Below are 16,591 nucleotides of genomic sequence, written 5' to 3'. Positions count from 1 at the left end.
TGCTCCAAGTTGATTGCTTTATCCATTCATGCCTTTGTTATACAATTAATACAAAGAGAACCTGCCATTAGGTTTTCCAACTGGATAAATCAGGCCCCACCTATTTCTCCTAAGGACAAATAGGTGTCTAGATTTGCTCTCTATCAGTTAAATGTTTATTAGTAAATCCACTGGAAAATCTTAGGGAAATGCTAAAGAATGTTCTGCAGCTGCCAGCCAATTCTTCAAGATTTCAAACTTTTTTTTTTTTTTTACAAAATACATTATGAATACTTGAGGACACTAAAAAACCTAGTTTATGCCTTATATTTATTTCATAACTATTTTTAAGCCTCAGCCACAATTCAGCTAAATATGAAAAGTAATTGCCCATCTTCTCTACTTGGTCTTAGAGAATAAGTTAAGAAGGCAGGAAAGTAACTGACCCAATATATTCAGGTACCTGTTCATTTCATCAAAAAGATATGATGTACTTTCCTCTAACCACAGGTCATCAAGTAATTGAAGGAAATTCTGGGAAGAACTAAAGATAATTAGAGATTAACCTTTAATTGCTTTTCATGCCAATGGGCCCTTTTCTAATTCATTGTCCCAAAGAAGTCAATGGTATCGTTTTTCACTGGAATTCAGAGGAGCTTAACTGTAACTTTAATTTAAAAGTCTTCCTTATTTTACATACTATTAACATATTTTACTTTGTACAATAAGAGTCTTCCTGAAGGGGTCATATAAATCGAAATTTTATACATGTAGTAAGATAGCTTTTAAAATTACAATTAAAAAAGTAAGCATCTGTGGGGAGATTAAAGATGGTGACAGATTGAGTGGAAGTTACACTGACACTCTCCCAGAACCAAACTGGAATTACAACTAAAATATAAAAAACCATCCTGAATAATCAACTGCAACTGAAGAAGAGCTGGAGAGCACCCTCATAACCAATGAGGAAAAGTGGAGACCACATAGAGACTGGTAGGAAGTGCAAAGACATGAGAGGGCTGGCTGGACTCCCACAGGCAGCAGCTGAAGGTCTGGAGGGATAGCTCAGCTGTGGGGGATTCCCATTGAGGACTCTGGGGCCTAAACCCAGGCTGGGCATCCCAGCCAAGAGCACCAAAACTGAGAAATGTGCCCACATAACATCTGGCTGTGAAAAGCAGCTAGGTATCTGTCTACCATGGAGAGATGGCTGAAAATGCAGGCACGGTCTTAAAGAGCCAATGCACTAAGTTTTGTGTGAAACCACTCACCTTGGACTCCAGCAGAGGGAGGGCAGAGCTGTGTGAGGAGAATCTAGGATTGTAAGTTCTGGAGATAGAGCTCAGAGGGCATCCCTCTGGATTCCTGTGCGGAGTCATTCCCCCATACTGCAGAGGCAGACATTTACCTTCCAAGCAGCTTTTGCCTGGAGGGGGAAGCAGTTGCCCCACTCTGCTGAAAAACCTCTTCCCCTATCCTAAGGAGTTTCTACAGTCTGAGGCTCATTAAGAGAATCAGATTAATCAGCTTGCAGGCAGAGGGAGACCTCAGAGTGCTTTGAGTCTTTGCCTGATCTGCTTATGGACCTGGGCCTTGGAAAAGCAGACTTTGGTGTGCATCTTGGTCCTGTCCAACTGTACCCAGTCCCAACAAAGGGGACCTCAAGCCATCAGTTGTTGATAGCTCCAAACAGGGCACTCAAAGCCGATCACAAACTGCGTCTGACATTGGCCTGCACCAGAGATGGTCCAAAAAGACTGCGAGTCCTAGTAGGCCAACCTAATACATAGAAACAAACCCAAATAGGCAGCCAAAATAGGGAGAAAAAATTACAAGCCCCAAATGAAAGAACAAGAGAAGCCTCCAGAAAAAGAGCTAAATGAAATGGAGATAAGCAATTTTTGAGATATAGAGTTCAGAATACTGATTTTAAGGATGCTCAACAGCATGAAAAAAGATATGGAAGCCATGAAGGAAATGAAGAATGACATAGCAGGAATAAAGAATACATTGGAAGGAATAAAGAGCAGATTAGAGGAAGCTGAGGATAGGATCAGTGAATGAGAAGACAGGGTAGAAAAAAATCACTCAATCAGAGTTCCAAAAAGAAAAAACAATTAAAAAGAGGATTGTCTAAGGGAGCTGTCGAATAACATGAAATATAACAATATTCGCATTATAGAAGTACCAGAGGGGAGGAGAAAAAGCAAGGGATAGAGAATTTGTTTGAAGAAACAATGGCAGAAAATTTCCCTAATCTGTTCAAGGAAAAAATCACACAAATTCAGGAGCCACAGAGAGTCCCAAGAAAGAAGAATCCAAAGAAGCCCATGCCCAGACACATCATAATTAAAATGACAAAACTTCAAGACAAAGAGAGGATATTAAAGGCAACAAGAGAAAAGCACTCTGTTACCTACAGAGGAGCTCCCATAAGGCTGTCATCTGACTTCTCATCAGAAACTCTACAGGCCAGAAGGGAATGGCATGAAGTATTCAAGGCAATGCAAAACAAGGATCTGAAACCAAGACTACTCTATCTAGCAAGGCTATCATTCAAGAGAGATGGTGAAATAAAGACCTTCCCAGACAAAAAAAAAAAGCTAAAGAGGTTTGTCACCACCACCCAGCATTGCAAGAAATGTTAAAGGTACTGCTGTAATAATAAGAAGAAATAGAGAGAGAAACATCAGCATAAAGAATTAAAGTGGCAGTAAATAAGGATCTATCAATAATAACTTTAAGGACTTTAAAGGAGAGATCAACAACAATATAGTCAGTCTGTACTTAAACATCCCACTGACTTCACTGGATAGATCTTCCACACAAAAAGTCAACACAGAACAAAGAGACAAGAAGATGGCAGGGTTTGTAACAGCGGTACCTGCCACCTCCCACAACCACATCAAAATTACAACTAAAATACAGAACAACCATCATTCAGAACTTCCTAAAATCTAGCTGAACAGAAGTCCTACAACTAGGGAACTGAAGAAGCACACTGAGACCTGTAGGAAGGGTGGAGCCATGGGGCTGATCGGGGCTGAGTCCTGGAGATGGGACTGCAGTCCCACACCAGGAAGGATATCTTGGCAGTGATAGCTTCCCAGAGGAGCGAGGGGCCCCAACCCCACATCAGACCTCCTCAGCTGAGGATTCCAGTGCCGGGAAGAGAAGTTCCCACAACCTCATGCTGTAAAAACCAATGGGGACTGTGGCTGAGTGAGTGGAGGCTTTGGGAGTCCCAGGCAGTTCCTCTTAAAAGGCTGGTATATAGACTTACTCAGACACTCTCTCTCTGAGCAGGGCTGGGCAGCAGCTTGAAAGGAACCTTGACATTTGGGGAGGAACTAACTTGCCTGGAATAAACAAGAGAGCTAGAGGGACAGCTTTCTTCCAGACAGAAAAACTGACAGAAGCCATTGCTCCTTTGACAAGCCCTACCCCCACAGAACCGACAGGCAGGCACCTTCTCTGAATCTCTAGCAATCTGACTCATACCTTTCACCCCGCCTTGGTGATTCCTGGAAACCCAGCTCCTCCCTACTTGCAAGCTCATCCAAGACATTTCCAGTGACTTATCTATGCAAGTGACCTCTCTAGCCTCATGCTTAGGATTTTCCTAAAATCTCTCAAACAAATAGCAGCTGATCTCACCGTGACCTGTACCTCTCGATAAGTGACCTCAGGCCTGGCAACCAGCATTGGTTCATAGCTTGGCCTCTCCTGGACACCTCTAAGCCCAGCACAAGTAGCAGCCATCTACAGTTTGCTGTGTAGCTCATGCTGGGTGGCCCTGGGCAAGGCACAGACACAGGCTGACTTTGTACCTCTTGGGAGGCCCCAGAGACAGTGCACCTGGTGGTCAGCTTTGACCACGCTGGATTACAATCCTACTACATGCATGAGTGGCACACTCAAGGGGTGCACTAGGTGAACAACAAAGCTCCATTGAAGTAAATCTTGCTCTATAGGAGTGTTTCCAGCACAGCAGCTCCTCAGCTGTGGCTGCAGCTGGTCCTCACAGCCGATTGGCCTGGGATCAGTTAATCCCAGTGATACCAACAGCAACTAAGGCTCAACTACAACAGGACAGTGCACACAGCCCAGACTGGAGACCACCTAGAAGGCCCAGCTCAGGTGACTAGGGAAGCTTAGCCACTGGGCTCTACAGGACACCTACTACACAAAGGCACTTAACCAGTTCCAGGAGATAGATCAGCTCTTCCTAATACATAGAAACAAACACCAAAAAGCAACCAAAATGTGGAGGCAAAGAAACATGTCACAAAGAAAGAACAGAAGAAATCTCCAGAAAAAGAAGTAAGTGAAATGGAACCAAGCAAGCTACTAGATACAGAGTTCAAAATAATGCTTATAAGGGTGCTCAAGGATCTGAGGAAGACTATTAAGGAAACTAGCGAGATCATCAATGACATAACAAAGTACCAATCAGAAATGAAGGCTACACGAACTGAAATGAAGAATAATTTACAGGGAATCAACAGTAGAATAGAGGACGCTGAGAATCAAATCAGCAATTTGGAATATGAGGAAGCAAAAAAGACCCATCCAGAAGAGCAAAAAGAAAAAAGAATCCAGAAATATGAAGATAGTATAAGGAGTCTCTGGGACCACTTCAAGTGGCCCAATATTTGTATTATGTGGATGCCAGAAGAAGACAAAAGAGAGCAAGAAATTGAAAACCTATTTGAAAAAATAATTACAGAAAACTTCCCCTACCTGTGGAAAGAAATAGACTTACAAGTCCAGGAAGCACAGAGTCTCAAACAAGAGGAATCCAAAGAGGCCCACAGCAAGACATATCATAATTAAAATGCCAAAGGTTAAGGACAAAGAGAGAATCTTAAAAGCAGCAAGAGAAAAGCAGTTAGTTACCTACAAGGGAGCACCCATACAACTGTCAGCTGATTTCTCAAAAGAAACTTTGCAGGTCAGAAAGGAGTGGCAAGGAATATTCAAAGTGATGAAAAGCAAGAACCTACAACCAAGATTGCTCTATCCAGTAAAGCTATCATTTAGAATTGAAGGTCAGATAAAGAGCTTCATAGATAAGAAAAAGCTAAATGAGTTCATCACCACTAAACCAGTATTACAGGAAATGTTGTAGAGTCTTCTTTAAGAAGAAGCTAATGAACAAAAGAATCTGAAAAACAAAATAGCCCCAGAGACATTGACGCATGCAACAGATAGTCATATCTCAGAGGGAAGAGAGAAGAAGGGTGGGGGGTGGGAAGAAATTAACCAGAGAAGTTATATGCATATCTGCATAACCCATGGACGCAGACAATAATGAGTGAAGGCCTGGGGAGGGGGCGGGAGTGAAGTGGACAGGTCAATGGGGGGGGCGGAAATGGAACACCTGTAATACTTTCATCAATAAAGATAAGTTTAAAAAAAAATCAGCACAGAAGCAGTGACTAAATGGTGCACTAGATCAGATGGATTTAATTGATATTTACAGAACATTTCACCCCAAAGCTGCAGAATATACATTCCTCTCAAGTGCACATGCGTCATCCTCAAAGAGAGAACACACGTTAGGGCACAAAACCAGTCTCTACAAGTTCAGGAAGATTTAAATCATATCAAGCATCTCAGATCACAATGGCATGAAATTAGAAATCAGCTACAGTAAAAACACTCAAAAACATCAAACACATGGAGGCTAAATAGCATGTTATTAAACAATGAATGGTTACCAGTAAGATCAAGAAAGAAATCAAAAATTTCCTGGAAACCAATGAAAATGATCATACAATAACCCAAAATCTATGGGACACTGTGAAAGCAGTCCTAAGATCAAAGTTCATAGCACTATAGAACTCCCTCAAAAAGCAAGAAAAAATTTTAGTAAACTCTCGAACCCTACAACTTAAAGAATTAGAAAGCTCCCCTGTGAAGCCACCCAGACCAAGGCTTTTGTTTGTTGGGAGGTTTTTTTTTTTTTTATTACTACTTCGATTTCATCAGTTGTTATTGGCCTATTCAGGTTTTCTGATTCTTCCTGATTCAGATTCTTTCTGATCTCACTCATATGTGGAATCTAATAACAAAATAAACTGAGGAACAAAATAGATCCAGAGATACAGAAGCGTGGAACAGAATGATGAATCTCAGTGGGAAGATGGGGGTGGTGGAGTAGGTGGGGAGAGATTAATCAAAGAACTTATATGCATATAAACATAACCCATGGACACAGAAAATAGTTTGTGGAGGGGTGGATGTGGCATGGAGGGGATCAATGAGGAAAAAACGGGGGGATATCTGTAATACTGCCAACAATAAAGATAAATTTAAAAAAAATAAAATTACTATCAAATGAAATTTACAGCTAATAAAGATTTAAAGGGTCCTGGTGGTGATCCATTTGTCAAGTGCAGGATGACTTTCTGAGTCATTTCATATCACCCTCAACTTCATTATGCTCTATTTTGTATTCATTTATGGTTATGTCATTCATATATGTGAATCTTATTTTCCTGTTTGTAAGTTCGAGTTAGGACTATGACACCTAAATGTGTAAACCAATGATATATTCATTGAAAATTCCTCAAAAAATTAAGAATTCAACTGCCATTTGACTCAGTGATCCCCCTTCTAGGAATATATCCTAGGAAATCCAAAACACCAATCAAAAAGAACTTCTTCACCCCTATGTTCATAGCAGTGTAATTTACAGTAGCTAAGATCTGTAAACAACCCAAGTGCCCATCAGTAGATGAGTGGGTAAAAAAACTGGTACATTTACACCATGGAATACTATGCAGCTCTAAAAAAGAAGTATATTTTACCCTTTAGGACAGCATGGAGGGAACTGGAGAGTATTATGCTAAGTGAAATAAGCCAGTCAGAGAAAGACAAATACCACATGATCTCACTCATATGTGGAATGTAAGAAGCAAAATAAACTAATGAACAAAATAGAAGCTTTGAACAGACTGAAGGACCTCAGAAGGAAGGTGGGGTGGGGGAGTGGATGGAGAGAGATTAATCAAAGAACCTATATTTTTATATGCATAACCCATGGACACAGACATTGGTATCTGGAAGGCCTGGTGGTGGGGTGGAGGGGATCAATGGGGGGAAAAAGGGACATTTGTAATACTTTTAACAATAAAGATCAATTTAAAAAAATAATAAATGCAGCAAGAAATAAAAAAAGAAAATTCCCAACAATTTAAGTGCCTTTTTAAGTTGATGTTTTAAGATATTTTTCTCTAGTGCATTACACATGTATACACAAAAAGTGTGATGATTTTGAATTGTTGAGAAGTGGAAAGCTTTTTTAGATTGGCTAAGAAATGTTACAGAAGAATTAGGAATCTACTGGGTTGTCATGGTACAAGGAGACATAGTTGAATATTAGAGAAGCACATTTGCTTCCTATTTCAGTCCACTGTAACAAATATGCTGGAAATGAAGTTTGCTGATGTTTGTAGATTTGGGTAAAAAGTGGAGAGAGGTGTATATTTTTGGTAACAGTCTGACTAATTCAAGTAAGGTCAAGTAACAAAGATGCTATATCATAATATCTTGAATTTATAGCATTCTTCTTTCAAAGATTTAAAGAATTTTAAATGTCTCATTTATTTCTACTAACATTCAATAAAGATAGGTAATGGCTACCATCTTCCATAAGATTTCTGAGGATAAATTGAGCCTTGGGAAGATTAAATGAATATCCAGTTCTTGGCTATCAGTGCTGAAGTTGATGCATCCTAATACCCAGTGTAGATGCTTTTTTCTGATAACACAGTATTGCCTTCTGCTAGAAATATCCCTTGAAATTATGTACTATGCCTGGTGGTCTCATTCCAAAAGATGGCATCAATTATCACTATGTTGATAATTCTCAAAAACATTTCCTCTAACCCTGACCTGTTCCCTGAGTGGCAGACACATATCTCCATTTTATGCAATACTATGCATCCACAAAATGGAAGTGCATTTATGTTTATTGATAGACAAAGATGCTCTTCAGTTATTGAATAAAACATGCAAGTTGCAAAATAGCAGAATAGTGAGAATAATTATATGAGGTTATTTAGATTAAAAAACACTTTAAATGAGTGAGTTGTATGGTATATAAATTATATCTCAATAAAACTTACAAACAAACAAATCTGTAATTATTTAATTCAGTGAAAGTTTTATACAGTGGCCTTTGCTGCTGGTTGAAGGATCACATTTTGAGAACCATCGAATTAAAAGATTTTCAATTAACCTTTATTTTCTCCCAAATTCCCAGTTCACCAGAGATCTCCATTCTCTGACAATTCTAGTTGAGATTTTATTACAACTTTCTGTATGATATGATGGGTTGCCATAGGATTCTCCTTTGATTTACTATAGTTTAGAGTCTCACAGTCATTGAATGGCATAGCTTAGGAACTTCACTTTCTATTCTTATTCTGCAGGATGAGGAAGAGGATCTCAGGACTGAACTCAACCTTTTGAAGAAGTACTCTTTCCACAAAAACATTGTGTCTTTCTACGGTGCCTTTTTCAAGCTGAGCCCTGCTGGCCAGAGGCACCAACTTTGGGTATGTATTAATTACCTTGATCTTATTCCACACCACTAGGTCACACTTGAGGATACATACTTCCATGAGTTGAGATAGCACACAACCAAAACAGTTTTTGTTCCACTCCAACCATAACTCAGGCTTGTCTCCCACACAATTTTCTTTCTAAAGGCATATACTCATTCTGTTTTCAATAAACTGAATATTCTTCCTTCTCAGCGTCTCCAAATGCTACGTCTTCTATAAGGCTTGGCTCAAATCCCACCTCCTGATTAAATATCCCTGGATGGGTACCTGTCTTCCCTCCTTCCCCGGATATTTGGGTTTTTTCCAACTCCTTTTTAAAAATTTTTATTGAATTTATTGGGGTGACATTGGTTAATAAAACTATATAGATTTCAGGCATACAATTCTATAACACGTCAACTGCATATTATGTTATGTGTTCACCACCCCAAATCAAGTCTCCTTCCATCATCATTTATCCCCCTGTACATTCTTTTACCTCCCCCACCCCCTTTCCCTCTGGTAATCACCATACTGTTGTCTGTGTCTATGAGTTTTTTTCTTTGCTTCATCCCTTCACCCTTTTCACCCAGCCCCCCAAAACCCTCCCCTCTGACAGCTGCCAGTCTGTAGCATGCTTCAATGTCTCTGGGTCTATTTTGTTTGTCAGTTTTCTTTGTTCATTAGATTTTACATATGAGTGAAATCATATGGTACTTGTCTTCTTCTGACTGGCTTATCTCACTTAGCATAATACTCTCCAGATCCATCCATGCTGTCATAAAAGGTAAGATTTCCTTCTTTTTATGGCTGAGTAGTATTCCATTGTGTAAATATACCACAGCTTTTTTTCCACTCATCTACTGATAAAGAACTTACACACTCAACACCAAAAAACCCAAAAAATCCCATTTAAAATGGGCAAAGGGCCTGAATAGACACTTCTCCAAAGAGGACATACAGATGGCCAATAGACATATGAAAAGATGCTCAATGTCACTAATCATCAGAGAGACGAAAATTAAAATTACAATGACATATCACCTCACACCTGTCAGAATGGCTTGTAATTCACAAAACAAGTGCTGGTGAGAATGGAGAAAATAGAACCTTCTTGCACTGTGAGTGGGAATGCAGACTGGTACAGCCAGTGTGGAAAGCAGTTTGGTTACCTCAAAAAATTAAAAATGGATCTGCCTTATGACCCAGCCATTCCACTTCTGGGACTATATTTAAAGAAACCTGAAACAATATATGCACCACTCTGTTCATTGCAGTGTTACTTACAAGAGCCAAGATTTGGAAGCAACCTAAGTGCCCATCAGTAGATGAGTGAATACAAAAGCTGTGGTACATTTTCCAACTCTTTCTAATTCCACCAGTTTTTGGAGTCTTCCACTAGACAATTGAGCCAGTCTTTGCAGTGTCTTAATCTCTAAACATTACATATAAATACAAGCCATACGGACTAAAACTCTCCAGATATTTTCAGAGAATTACTTTCTAATTCTTGATACTTTGCTGGCTTCCCTACAGATGGTGATGGAGTTATGTGCAGCAGGCTCAGTCACTGATGTAGTGAGAATGACCAGAAATCAGAGTTTGAAAGAAGATTGGATTGCTTATATCTGCAGAGAAATACTTCAGGTGAGTCTTCATATAATTACTGTCTTCTGGCCTTGAAAATACTGGGAGTAATATATACAGTGTACCTTAGAACTGTTCATATAGGTTGGCTTAATAATTCTAAGCATGACCTCTGGACCAGGATACCAAAAAAGACCAAAAGGATTTAGAGAAAGCAGATTTTCAGGTGATGTCCTTAATCTTTAAGATAGACCACAAGATTTGTAAGCAGGTCCTTCCAATGGATCATGGTCATAACCACTTGGAGTATTTGTTGTTATTATGATTTTAGAGTTATTTTCAAAGCATAGCACTGTCTTTAGAGATTAAAATGAAGGTGATGTAGAAGGCAGTGTTTTATAGAATGGCCCCAAACCATCAGCAATCATTTTGCAGACAGATATTCTTTTTAAATAATGCCCTACTTTTAAAACTTTACTTTAAATACCAAATTGGATGGAGGTGACAATCTTCTTGATCTACCAAACTCAAAATTTTCCTTGTGGATTAAGTGCTTAGGGAATACCCAAGAAACATAACAGAACTAAACAGCATCACCGATACAAAGTTAAAATGCAAAATTGCTAGACTGAGTTTAAATTCTGGGTCATGTATTAGCTGTGTGTCCTCGAGTCAGTTACTTAATTTTTTCATATCTCAGCTTCCTCATATATAACATGGGCTGATATTAGCACCTTCCTCAAAAAAATGCTGTGAGAAGTTAATAATGAATTGCATGTAAAACACTTAGCACAGTGCTTGGCAAAGAATAAGAACTCGATAAATAGTAACTGTTTTTACTGTTATGTCTATTATTAATCCCCAGTTAGTATCTGGAACAATCTCACTAAAGCCAGATCACACGTTAGCCAGGTCACGAGTTAGTTTCAGTGGAGCCAGCATGGTAAGCCAATACAAATTGCAAATGCTTTAAAATGAATTTTTACATTCTTCCAAATTCTCATCCTACAAGGTTGACTAGAAAATGTTTTGGACTAAACAAATGGTTGAGTGAGGAATAGAGCAAAATAATGGCTGAACTATAATTTTAAGATGTCCAGGTCTTCACTCTTATGGTTTGTTGGAAATATGGAAGCTAGAAAAGAAGGTAAATGGCCCAAAGTATACAGAAATATTACTTTTTGATGTTCTTTTTCTTTCTTGGGTGTCCTGATTTATTTTCCTTTCCTTATAGCCAAAAGTAATATTTCTGGGAACCGGTTATAGTAATTCCAGCCTAACGAAAGAATTTTGTCTGAAAAAATGCAAATGTGGGCCGTTTTTATTACCAAAAGTTTTTCCAAAGATATTAAGAACAGTATAAGAAAAAGAGAAAAAATATGTACTGATGTGGCTTTTTAAAAATAAATATATTATATGCAGGGCTTAGCTCATCTTCATGCACACCGTGTAATTCACCGGGACATCAAAGGTCAGAATGTGCTATTGACTCATAATGCTGAAGTAAAACTAGGTAAGTTTATTCTTACAATACTTTACGTGAAGCTCAAAATATCTTAATGGAGAAAAATCCTTTAAGATATTTGTGTTGCCTATCATATTCCTAACAATATCATTTACTTGTTTAAACTGTGCCTTCCCTGCCCACAAAACAGTCAAAATTTGAAAATTTGTTTGGGAAGGGAGGTGGGGTAAGACAAATATACACCTAACTGCTTCTCTGAAATCATACAGAAAATACACACTTTTAAATTACAATGGAAGGTTTACATTTTGGTCATTGCTTTCCCCTCTATTAGACTAGCTGTTATATTTGTTTCAGTAATTGAATTGTGTATGTACCATTTGCAAGTTTCTGTTCCATGGACAGGGGTCAAACAAAAAGCCATTTCTTCCACATTACAGAGGCATACTTTCTAAAGAATATCAAAGGACATTTAAATTACTTAAGTGCAAATTGCTTCTTTGGAATTTTCCTCAGATATTTAAAGAATGAATATCAATTAGAAATGATGCTCCAGTAGTATCCAAATCAAATTCAGAATTAGAAATCAAAAGATCAGAAAGTCCCTGGCTTTCTATTCTAAGGCTCAGAATGTCATGATTTATTTGAAAATAACCACATGCTTTGTCTCATAGGCACATAGGGAACAATATTACATCCTCTAAAGTTTAAAATAAATATTATTGGTTGGATTTTAAATAATACCATATGAATAATGTCAATATTTTCTAATGGCAGATAACCTCATTGATATAGAACATAAATCACTGGTATCAGATCCTGCATTATTTTTTAATCGTACCAATTATTGCCTACCATGTCTCTAGCATGACCTTAAGATAGTTCCCATTTTCTTGCTGAACAACCAGAGTAGAGATTTTATTCATTTACTGAGAATGGTTTTCACTGAATATTTGTAGAAGAATCATGAGGGAATTGTTCTTAAAATAAGTGAAAAATAATTTTAAGAAAATGTATTATGTCTTTCGTGTATAAAAGCTAAAGCTGGAAACACAATTTTGAGACACTGTGTTAAATACATGAGGGGAATTTGAATCTCACATTCAAATGTACAGGATAGATTGTCTGTCACAAAGCTACATATTATGTTTACATGTGGCAGAACTTCCATTTATTTGGGTCAAGTTGCCGGCCAACCCTACCATTTACAACACAGAGGATTTTTAAGTAAGTGAAAAGTCACTGAAAAATCTCTCACAAATTCTATGCACTAAAGCTCATTTCCTTTTCTCTGAGGGAGAGACCTTAAAACATTGGTTTAAATTTTATTTGGACTTGCCTTACACATAACCCTTGTGCATGTGATTTTAGATTTATCATATTCCAGCACATTTTTAAACAACATTTTCTAAGGAAGACAAACCCAATGACAGCCAAATGGAATCACAGGAAAGAAAGACACTGGAAAATTATTGTATTGCAATTTCAATTGATCAATAATCCTCATATTCTGGTCCTTAAATCATTAAAGAAAAGATTAAATTATGCCAGTATAAAATTCTGATCTCTACTTTTAATTTCAGCTTTTCTTTTTTTCCTTTTACTCCATTGATCACCCTTTCTTTTCATCTTTTCTCCTTTCATTGTGTTCCCCGAATGTCTTCCATCAGCTATGGCTTTCATTAGATACTTCTTGGCCCTTAAAGTTGGCCCTCAGGGATAGTAAGAATGCTGAGTTCTGCTTTAACCTATTCTTGGAAAATAATCTAGATAATGAGATTGTGCAACACCCAATGATGAATTTCACATATCACAGACTTTTTATTGTTGTTCTTGTTAGATCCTTCCTTAAAGACTCCTTTAAATGCTTACCTTTTTAATTTTTCTTCTCTTTTTCTAAATTTTTCGAACTACTTTTCGGTCAATGTTTTCTCCATCCTCTTGATTCCTGGGAACCATTCTAAATTAGAAAATCGACTTCATTTTTTATCCTTTTCTTATTTGTTCTCGACTAATCTATGTTAGCTTTTTTCTATCTGTTTCTGAGGATACCATACTAAATATTTTCCTATAATGTATTCCACAGATGAATAGAAGACTGAATTTTATAGTCTAAGCTAAGCTATGTACACTACAGTAAATATTTGCACCTCATTCAGATCTGTAGAAAAATTATAACAGAAAACTCATTTTTCTTTATCAGTGTGATAGGAATTTTTAATGTCATGAGTGAGACTTCCTAATAAGCTACTACTATGTTTTAGATTTCTTAGATGTTGCTTATAGTGCTGCTCTTCCTCCAGCTTGGTGACAGGTCCAAACATTACATATGTTATCACTTCAGAGGTTTACGGTGTACTGATGGAACTTTATTTTTAATATTCATGGTAAACATTCAGCCAAACCTACTGTCGATTTATAATAGCACTGCTGAGTCTCTTTCCAATATAAATAGCAGAAAAATCCTATTTCCCAGTATTCCTGGAGTAGACTTCATGGTAAAGTTTGCTGGACTGGAATAAAAATCTGTTATCCATTGTGGCTTTTGTATTTTCTAAGTTAAAGCAATAACTTATTGAGCTTTCTGTTACTGATGAATTATTTTGACATATGCTGAAATTTTCAGTGGATTTTGGAGTGAGTGCCCAGGTGAGCAGAACTAATGGTAGGAGAAATAGCTTCATTGGGACACCATACTGGATGGCACCTGAGGTGATTGACTGTGACGAAGACCCTAGACGCTCCTATGATTACAGAGTAAGTGTAAGGATGCAGATAGTGGGAATCAAAATTTGGGAAGGAAAAAAAGAAAAGAGTGGCACCAAAAAATTTTGGAAAGGACTTTTGACTAATGTTTATTTTTAAACGATAAAATAAAAGATTAAAAGGCAGGCAGCTCCTCCTTTCACATTAAACTCTAATAGGAAATACTAGCCACTATTCCTATATGTGGTTTTATTATATGCAGAAAAATATTTTCTAAGAATGTAGACAAATTAGACCACTGGGCGTTCTCCATATTTGAGAAAGAATGACTAGTTCATGTTGCTTGTAACTTCTTGGTAAAATATATTATGTGGCTTTATATGGAAATTTAACTTTCAGGAACAGAGGCTTTATAAACTTAAAAATGAATACATATAAAGTCATTTATTAATCCCCACAGTAATTTAGCTCCAAAAAGAAAAAAAATACTTTCATTGCTCAGGGTAACAGAGAATATTTTTGGCATGGTTCACCTCCAAACCACAAAAAATCAGTAGAATAGGCAAATTAAGTAACAATTCAAGTTATTTATTAAAATTTCCACTGAAGCTGCAATTTGGACAATATACATCTATGTACACATTTCAAAGAGCTGATGTGGAAATAAAACTCTCCATTTGCTATAGACTGGAAAAACCACACTCACTCTCCACATCATAAGTCATCCAAATAATTCACTGTGGTTTCATTTTGTGTGGAACCTAGGACTAGATACCTGAAGTTGATTAATTCAAGTTCCATCTCTTTTCCCTTTCCCTTAAATGTCCTCTGCTTGATTAGCAAGCCGATCTATTGAAAGCTTAGTGTATAGTCCAGTGCTATAGTAGCTATGGAGACTATGGAAATATACTGCTCTTTAAGTGGCTTACTGTAAAAATAATGCTTTATGGTTGTATAGCTTTTTGCAGTCTTCCAAGGATTTTCACAACAGTAATGATTTATTTTTAATTTTTAACCCTGTATAAATGAAAGAAAGCTTAAACTTAGACCTTCATAACAATTCTTTGAAGCTACAAGTTCTGTAAACTGGTGCTCTGAGAATTCAATTAACTTGATTAAGAGTCATACAGCCACACAGTGTACTTCTAGTCTTGTGCCATTTCCACATTCTAAAAAACAAAGTATAGTTAATAATAGTAAGGATAATTTCCTAGATCCTCCTTGAATATAATTTCTTAGACTTATAATAATTCTATCCCCAATTTGCCATATTCAAGGAACTTCTTAAAGTGTATATATATATATATATATATATATATATACTTTATTAATATACAGTGGTACCTCGGTTTTCGAATGTAATCCATTTCAGAAGACCGTTCGAATTCTGAAATGTTCGAAAACTGAGGGATCAACAGCCGACAGCTGGGCCTCAGGACCGTGCCCTCAGCAGAAGCCGTGTGGCATGTTCGACTTCCGAGGCGTGTTCGAAAACCGAAGCACTTCGGGTTTATGGTGTTTGTAAACCGAAATGTTCATCCACGGAGATGTTCGAAAACTGAGGTACCACTGTATATAACAATTTCATAAGTGGATACCATTATTATCTCCATTTTACATAGGGTGAAATTGAGCTACAGAGAGTTAAATTGTTTACTTAAGATTGAACATTTAGTAAGTAGGTTTATGTAAGGGGATTTCTTTACAACAAATTCCTTTTGGTATTTCAGTTAAGGCAATAATAGCAATATATCCATGATGATTCTTCTTACACTTAACCCCATCCCATATCAACTTCTGTAGAACAATACTAGTTGATGACAAGCTCAGATAATGTCTTCCTATAACAACAGTCTATAGAACATCCATAAAAGGTTCTAGCATTGACACTACCACGATCCCTCAGCCAAAGATTATTTTGAGATTCTAAATATTATAAGTTTCTTATCTTTATGTGACTTTTTTTTTGGTTCATTTTTTTCTTTGCAGAGTGATGTGTGGTCTGTGGGAATCACTGCTATTGAAATGGCTGAAGGGGCTCCTCGTGAGTAAAAATATTTGATGTTTGTTAAAAGTTAGGAAAACATATTGTTCAAATCTGCCACTTGTACCACACTATATGCCAAACTATAAATGGTGGCCTTTTTGACAATTACGAAATGCTCTAGTCAGGATGGCCAGATATGTCTATAAAAAGAGATTTTGCTTTTCTCTTTTATGTATCTCATTTTAGGTTGACTGAGTATTCTTTCAATTTAGCCTCCATAGTATTTGGCCCTGACAGTCCTCACCCACCAGA

The 16,591-nt window shown here is 37.3% G+C and overlaps 1 protein-coding gene across 5 annotated transcripts in view; it reads left to right on the top strand.

Annotated features, from left to right (window-relative positions):
• Positions 1 to 16,591, top strand: part of NRK (Nik related kinase) — a 144,161-nt gene that overhangs the window by 77,537 nt on the left and 50,033 nt on the right. For all 5 annotated transcript variants that reach the window (XM_081126842.1, XM_081126841.1, XM_081126840.1 and 2 more), the window contains exons 5-9: positions 8,421 to 8,546; positions 10,071 to 10,181; positions 11,544 to 11,634; positions 14,213 to 14,343; positions 16,282 to 16,336. In XM_081126842.1, coding sequence (XP_080982968.1) covers positions 8,421 to 8,546; positions 10,071 to 10,181; positions 11,544 to 11,634; positions 14,213 to 14,343; positions 16,282 to 16,336 — 514 coding nt within the window. The remainder of the gene's footprint in view (positions 1 to 8,420; positions 8,547 to 10,070; positions 10,182 to 11,543; positions 11,635 to 14,212; positions 14,344 to 16,281; positions 16,337 to 16,591) is intronic.

Source organism: Miniopterus schreibersii (genome assembly GCF_964146895.1).
Source record: "Miniopterus schreibersii genome assembly, chromosome: X".
NCBI classification, from domain to species: domain Eukaryota; kingdom Metazoa; phylum Chordata; class Mammalia; order Chiroptera; family Miniopteridae; genus Miniopterus; species Miniopterus schreibersii.
Note: the sequence above shows the minus strand (reverse complement) of the source record. Positions and strands in the feature narration are given on the sequence as shown.